The 8,204-nt window shown below is 39.2% G+C and overlaps 2 protein-coding genes across 2 annotated transcripts; both read left to right on the forward strand.

Moving 5' to 3' along the window:
• Window positions 1–349: 349 nt before the first annotated feature.
• Window positions 350–2,583, forward strand: LOC114427541 (interferon-inducible GTPase 5-like). Its single transcript, XM_028395658.1, has 3 exons — window positions 350–399; window positions 585–1,152; window positions 1,490–2,583. The coding sequence occupies exons 2-3, from the start codon at window positions 591–593 to the stop codon at window positions 2,131–2,133; spliced, it is 1,206 nt and encodes a 401-aa protein (XP_028251459.1). The 5' UTR covers window positions 350–399; window positions 585–590; the 3' UTR covers window positions 2,134–2,583.
• Window positions 2,584–3,586: 1,003 nt separating this feature from the next.
• Window positions 3,587–7,035, forward strand: LOC114427833 (interferon-inducible GTPase 5-like). The gene is made up of 3 exons (XM_028396039.1): window positions 3,587–3,593; window positions 4,919–5,467; window positions 6,398–7,035. Exons 1-3 carry the CDS (start codon window positions 3,587–3,589, stop codon window positions 7,033–7,035), a joined length of 1,194 nt encoding a protein of 397 aa, XP_028251840.1.
• Window positions 7,036–8,204: the final 1,169 nt, after the last annotated feature.

Raw genomic sequence — 8,204 nt, forward strand, 5'->3', positions numbered from 1 at the left:
AAAGGAGATTCATGTTGGCAGGTCTGATTATTTATAAGCCGTGGGCAGCTTATAAATTGTCCAAGTGGAGGACAAGACAGACCATGAATGATTTTAAACATTAAAACATAAAAATGTTTTACCCATAGCGTGCATAAAGCCCTTTACAGACTCAAACTCTCCCCGCCTACACACCTACAGTGAATACTTGCAGCTCCGCCCTGTGTACTTCCTGGGAATGACATGTATTACAGGTTTACCTTGAAATGAAGACAACTGATTGGTTTATACTGCGTCACCTAAAGTGTTTTGATAGGTCAATGACAGCTGATGACAGCCTAGTGCTTTGTCTAACAAATATCAGTGTAGATTAAGGTGTTGTTGCTGCTCACTCAGTGGTTGTTTGAGCAGGACTCCAGTGTAAGTACCTGCTAATATTCTGATTTATCCTTTTGATGGTGCTGTATGTAACTAAGTAGAACTCGCTTTACTATGATTATTACTTAGATTATTCCTAAATCAGGTAGAATAGGTGGAGATTTTTAAATATGATGATCATCTGTTGATTCTTTTTTCAAATTCTAACTTCCTATACTTTCCTTCAGTTGCCAATGGCTGGTCTACCTTCTTCTGAGCCACTCGCAGAAGTAATTAAAGAAGTACTCCAGAACAGTGATCAAACCCTGGCTGTAGAAAAGATCAATGAGTTTTTAGACAAGCAGAACAACATTCCACTCAACATCGCTGTCACTGGAGAGTCTGGCTCTGGTAAATCCACCTTTGTTAATGCCTTCAGAGGCATAAACAATGGAGATGATGGAGCTGCACCCACTGGTTGTGTAGAAACCACCACAGAGGTTACAGCATACCCTCATCCAAACTATCCTAATGTGGTCTTATGGGATCTCCCTGGTATCGGCACCACCAAGTTTCCAGCTAATAAGTACAAGAAGCATGTTGGACTGGAGAAGTATGACTTCTTCATCATCATCTCAGACACTCGCTTCAGAGAAAATGACGTCAGACTGGCTAAGAAGATCAGGAAGATGAAGAAGAAGTTCTACTTTGTCCGCTCAAAGATCGACAGGGATTTACAAAGTGAAGAAATTACGTGCAAGAGTAACTTTGACAGAGAGAAGACTTTAACCAAAATCAGGGACAACTGCATTCAAGGTTAGTTCACACTGAGGACATGTTCCCACCTGTGATGGTGTTCGCCATCATGCTCACACAACCCTAGCTTCCAGACTGCACACACTCACACAGTCTAATGTTGTGATCTTACAGATCTTACTAGAAGCAAATTTAATGTTGAGTTTCTATAGTCACAAACACTCTTTCTCATATGACATAATATTAAATACAATTTCCTTTTTTCATTCTGACCATTATGATGGTGTATTAAGGCCAGATGTCTTTACTAAGATTTGGTCCTTAAGTCCTTTTTAATGAGCACAGTGACCACAAACAGACTGATTTAATTTTATTTTTCTTTTCTTTTCTAACACAGGTCTTCAGAAAGAAGGCTTTGAGTCTCCACAGGTCTTCCTGGGGTCCAGCTTTAACCTCCATGACTTTGACTTCCCTCAGCTACAGGAGACATTAGAGACAGAACTTCCTGAACACAAAAAGGATGCTCTCCTGAGAACCACACCCATCACCAGCCTGGAGATCATCAAGAAAAAAAAAAACGCTTTTAAGTCCAAAATAAAATACTATGCTGCTGCCTCTGCAGTAGGAGCAGCTGTTCCTGTTCCTGGTCTTTCTATTGCTGTTGATGTAGGCATACTTATTGCTGCTATCACGCAGTACGTGGTTGGGTTTGGTCTCGATGTCTCAACGCTGCAGAGACTTGCTGCAAGGATAAATGTTCCTTTTAAGGATCTGTCTGTCACAGTTTCACCGCTGGCTGCAAAAAGAGTAACCCGAGACCTTGTCGTGAGGGTGCTGTCTTCACTAGCAGGCACGGCTGCACTGATGGCAACAGAGGAAGGCTCCAGATTAATTCCAATTCTCGGAATCCCAGTATCAATGGGCGTCTCTTTTATCACAACCTACAAAGGTCTGAATCATATCCTCGACATGCTCACTGAAGATTCAGAGAGAGTCTTTAAAAGGGCTTTGACACCTCAGAGTGATGCATCATATTCGTAAACAATATGCTGATATAGATATTCAGTGTGTTAAGGCTTCCTGCTTTCTGTCCAGGTTTTTTCCATTATGTCACACAATCACTGTAAAAAGGTCTGGAGGTGTGGAGTTTCAGTACATTACAGCAGATGATGTTAGTAGGAGCTACTTTGCCAATTTGTTTATTGGAATAATTTGTTTATTTTTGGGTTAGTTAGTTAGTGGGTATTATTTCGCATGTTTATTTAATGTAAATTAGTTATTGATTTAGTTTAATTTATTGTTGCAATTTAGTGTCACTAGGGGGCACCAAGGTTATATTTATTAGGTAAGCAGGTAGACACAGGTAGACCAGAATGCCCTGGGTGGGCTAATGGTTTTTTACCAGCACAAGAGACACAGCAGGGACAAGTTTGTCTGGTTGTCTGCCTGAACACGGACTAAATAAACCTGCCATCAAAATGATTTTTTGGAATGGACATTGAGTTTTTTCTGCCAAATCCCCACGGTGCATATGAGTGATTGTTTGATTTTAGTTGATCGGTTTTGTTTAGTTAGAGTTTCAAATATTTTCGACAAATAGTCACTACAATGTTAGTAATATGTAACATCCACCAACCACAGCCATAATAACCCAGATAATCTCTTTGTTCTGTTCTTGTACGTTTGATTTATGTCCCCCTCTCTTGTATAAATAAATATGATTCTAGGTATAAAGTAGTCACATTAGTGCACATGATTTTTTTTCACAAGACATAATTCACTGATGTACTGTGTTACTGAGTCTGTCTGACGCCTGTAAGACTAATTGTGATTAATGTTTGCTGCCCTCTAGTGGTCGTGGTGAGGAAAAAGAACAGATGAAATGATTGCCGATTTGTAATTATTAAAACAATGAACAGCATTGTTTTAATCCTTCTTCTCTGCCATTTCTTCTTTAACCAAAAACAATGTTTGGAATTTCAGGCAGGTACCACTCAGCTGGCTTATCTTAACAGAGGGGAGTGCCAATCAATTGGCACCCCCTGCTTGTGTTGTCCTGCAGACTGTCTGGGATGGAATGATGTTAACCACAGTATAAAATTGTCTGTCTGTGCTCACCAGAAGGAATTTCAGGTAGGTACCACTCACCACTGTATTATTATATTGAGTGTCTGATTATAACTTATGTGGCCAGTCAGGTGCTTTTAGTGAACACTAAAAGTGAAGCAAATAGTAAATCCTCTATTAGTTACACTGAACTACGTCCTCAATAGAAACAGAAGCTCTGATGGCTCTGCACACCTGTTCATGAGTGTAACGCACACACCTGCAACAGACCCACTGATAATGACGCTGGTCATTTGACACGTCACAGTCTGGGTGCATAGAGCCTGACAGTCACCTCCTTCCTGCTGCCACACTAAACTACTTTTCATCTGTACTACACACAGCAGCATGAACACAGCTAAGAAGCCATCGGCCACACTTCAGAACCATGGAGGGTGAACAGCGAGCACACAACCACAGCAAACCAGCACTATGATCAAATATCAAATATCTTACACTATGATGACGGCTGAGTTGGTAAATACACAGATAATTCAGCATCACGACTTTTCTCAGATAAACATTAACACAGACTGCAAACAGCAGCAGCAGCAGCAGAGTGAAACCAGTCAGCACGACAGTTCTGTTCTATCCTCAGGGACAGGCAGAGAAACACCATTGAACAGTGCCTGTGATTTAAATCTTAAACTTATTGTGGCTTGTTGAGCTCCTGCACTTTTGTCAAAAATACAATTTCACTTGTCAAATTGTATGTTTTAATTGTCACATTTTGTAATTGTTTTATTGACATGTGCTGCTGACCTATCATTTTATATATATTTTATCAGGTTAAATAAAGGTTGATAGAGACAGCTATGGCATAATATTTGTGAATTTATTGTGAGCGCAGGCGAATAAAACTCCAAGCATGTCAATTATATGTTGAGGAGAAAATGTAATACTGTAAGGAAAAAATATTTTCGAGCACACAATAACTGAATTTGAGCAGACAAAAACATGTTTCCTTTGCTCAAATAAAGTGTCATCTACACACAAAATTACATATTTCCTTCAGTTTCAGGTTCTTTCTCCTTGCCTTGCGCTCTCTCTCCACTTCTCCTTATCTGCATGCCCAGTTCAGCCTTCCTGCTTGCACAACTATTACACACATGCCAGAATTCTGATACACCAGTTTGACATTCATGCTGCCATTCATGGAAGAAGGATGTATCCCACATGATGTGTGTTTATTGTGCCAACAAGAGCACACAGAGACACACTGTTATTTAGCCTAAAACAATAAGTACACAATAAGTACTACTGAACATACCAAAAGTGGACAAAGCTTCAGCAGTTATAAAACATAAAAAGCTGCCTGTGTTTGTAAGTGATATATGTATGCCCAGCTGATGACTACCTGGAGGTCTTTATGTCAACTTTCTTCTTTTAGAATACTCAAACTCTTCCTCAGTCTCAAATATGCAGTGAATACTTTACATACATTCTTGTAAATCAGGTGATTAGGTATTTAGTTTAGGCTGTTTGCCCTCTGATGACTGTATAAAGTTGTCCAGTAGTTGAACTCATACAGCTGGTCTTTTAAAAATCACAAACGTCTCTGCTCAGTCTGTTTTAACAGGACTCCTGTGTAAGTATCTGCCAAAATTCTACTTCCGTTTAATCTTATGTAGTTGAAATTATGTACTCAGATTACTACTGACATGGATTTTGTCTGTGGCAGGTAAGATAGTAAGACAGTAAGAACATCATCCATTAACAGCAGAAATTAAAGAAGCCCTGCAGAACAATGAGCAAAACCTGCAAAACAATGCCCAAAACTTGGCTGTAGAAAAAATCCATAGGTTTCTGGAGGAGAAAAAAAATATTCCACTCAACATTGCCATCACTGGAGACTCTGGCTCTGGTAAATCCACCTTTGTTAATGCCTTCAGAGGCCTAAAACGTGGAGATAAGGGAGCTGCACCTACTGGTTGTAATGAAACCACCACAGAGGTTACAGCATATCCCCATCCAAACTATCCTAAGGTGATCCTATGGGATCTCCCTGGAGTTGGCACCCCCAGGTTTCGAGCTGATAAGTACCTGGACAAAGTTGGACTGGACAAGTTTGACTTCTTCATCATCATCTCAGCCACTCGTTTCACAGAAAACAATGTGAAACTCGCTCGGGAGATTCAGAAGATGAAGAAGAAGTTCTACTTTGTCCGCTGCAAGATTGACAGTGATTTATGTAATGAAGAGCAGGATTTCAAGACGAAGTTTGACAGAGAGAAGACTCTGATGGAAATCAGACAAAACTGCATTCAAAGTAAGTTTCTGAATTAATATTGAATGTTATCCTCTTACAGTGTTAAAATGCAGTTGCATAGGTGTCATTTACAAAGAGTTTGGGCTGGCGCACATATCACAGATGAGTAGCAGCCAGCAGCCAACACGTTTGCTAATGTTCAGGTTAATACTATAGGAGTATTGTGGCCTTAGAGGCCAACAAGAAGCAGATTAGTGTGCACTGGCAGTGTCAGAACATAAATGCAGGCATGCATACACTTTTTTATTATCCCTAAGCATGGAGGGGTAGGCTGGTGCAGCATCACAGTGTGACAGATATGGCACACTGGTAGTGCCAGAACTGACTGTTGTGTTCTGGTATTGCTGCTACAGCGGCTATACTTCAAAATAGAGACACAATTTAAGACCCGTGTTTATATGTATGTAAAAACAAAAAAAACATTAAAAAAAAGCTGTGATTATATTATATTTCAGACATCATGTTCCTGCAAATGAGGAGCCACACAGAATAAAATGCAGGGGTTGCAGCCCCCTAATGTCCCCTCGTGGCACAAACTTCTTTTCATAATTTCGTCCTTTTCTTTTGTATTACATATTTTAACTGTTTTGAAATGTTGAGCTGACCAAACGATAGTTATTCATTTTGTCAGAAATTCAGATTTTACTTTATTGTCCATACATATTGCATCTATTTTAAATACAGTTGTAGTGTTCATCAGAATATTTGTGTGTTTTCATAAAATAAAAAAAATAAGTTTGACAGAAAGAGTTATTTGATTTATATCCTGATATGTATCATAAAAAAAACAATCCTCAAGTCCAGTTGCCTCGATTTAAATCACTTTCCTCATTTTAGCACACATTAATTACTGTACATTGTTTACAGATAATCTGGTGAGTTGACTTAAGAGTTATATTAACTCTGAAACATTTTGTATAATACAAACAGATCTTAAAGATGAAGGCCTTACGTCCCCAGAGGTCTTCCTGGTGTCCAGCTTTAAACTCGGTAAGTTCGACTTCCCTCTGTTACAGAAGACATTAGAGAGACAAATTCCCAGACACAAGAGGGACGCTCTGCTGTTTGCCATGCCCACCATCAACTCGGAGATCATCACGAAAAAGAAAGAAGTTTTCCAGTCCTGCATTAAATACCATGCCCTGGTATCTGCAGCAATAGCAGCTGTTCCTGTTCCTGACCTGTCTTTTGCTGTTGATCTAACTCTACTGCTTAGAGTTCTCAAAGAGTATATACTTGAGCTTGGTCTTGATAAGTCGTCACTGGAAAGACTTGCTGCCAGCTCAGATGTGCCATATGATGATTTGAGATCTGTCATTAAATCACCACTGGCTGCAGAAAAAATAACCTGTGAGCTCATCCTGAAGGCGTTGACCGCATTAGCAGGCACAGCTGTGCTCATGGCAGCAGAGGAAGGGTCCAGATTCATTCCAATATTTGGAATTCCAGTAGCAATGGGCCTCTCTTTCACCACAACCTACAGAGCTCTGAATCATTTCCTGGATGTGCTTGCTGAAGATGCACAGAGAGTCTTTATAAAGGCTCTGGGTGTGGACACCTCAGTGTGATGCATCATACGGTTTCTAACTGAATACCAGCTGCGAATGTAGTCAAATATAGTTTTTTTTTAAAAATAAAAACTATATTTGACTTGATTTGAAATAAAGATTAATCACTTTATTATGGCCTCAATCAGTCTCATTTATGTTATTAGTGCAGGACAGGAAATTTGAGAAAAATAAGATATTATTGTGTAAATGTTATAAAATGCTTATTATTGCGATTGTATTGTATAGTTACAATTGTAATTGTAATCATTTACGTAGGTGTATAGCATGTTAGAATCACTGCATTTATTTTGTTGCACACTGCAAGTTTCACCTCACTATTTCAGATTTGTTGGGGCCTCAGTCCTCTTTCTGTTCATGCCAGATCCTCTAGAGCTCTCACACCGCAAGTGCACTGAACTCTGGGTAGTTTTCACTTGAAGCAAAATATCTACTGTAATGCTTGTTAAATTATTACATGTCCATCCATCCATCATCCATTAACCTGCTTCGTCCTGCAGTGCAGGGTCACGTGGAGCCTATCCCAGCTAACTATAGGTGAGAGGCATGCAGACAAACAACCCTCACACTCGCAATTTAGAGTGACCAACTGACCTAGCATCTTTAGAATGTAGGCACAGGGAGAACACAGTGGAAAGATTTACATATTTACATTATTTATTGCCATAGTTATTTTTTATTGGGTGTCTAAATAACTTGTTTATAAAATGTAAATTATATTTATATAATTCGAATTATGCATTTATAATAGTAATAATTATAATAATTATTATATTTTATATAATTATTGTTTATTGCCATTGCCACGACCACGACCTGCTGCTGCCATGCTTTGTTTGTTTTCACCGACTACAGTCACTACGGCAAGTAAAGAAGGTTATAATACAGTGAAAAAGTCAAAGTGGACCCAGTGCACGTTCACAATGTTCACAATGCGCTGATTAGGTGAACCATACTGCAGACTTTTTTAGCAAACTTTTTAGGTTCGTTTTAAATGGGGTCTGGGTACGGTTGGAGCATTCACACAAAAAATGTGTCATTGATCTGAATTTGAGTTCGAAATACACCATATCTATGGTCTTTATATGCACAAGTAGTTGGAGGTCAACACTGAGAGAATGTGAGGGCATTCCCCCTTTTGGAAAAAAAAGGAAGCACAATGCCATTAT

Source organism: Parambassis ranga, chromosome 22 (genome assembly GCF_900634625.1).
Source record: "Parambassis ranga chromosome 22, fParRan2.1, whole genome shotgun sequence".
NCBI lineage: Eukaryota > Metazoa > Chordata > Actinopteri > Ambassidae > Parambassis > Parambassis ranga.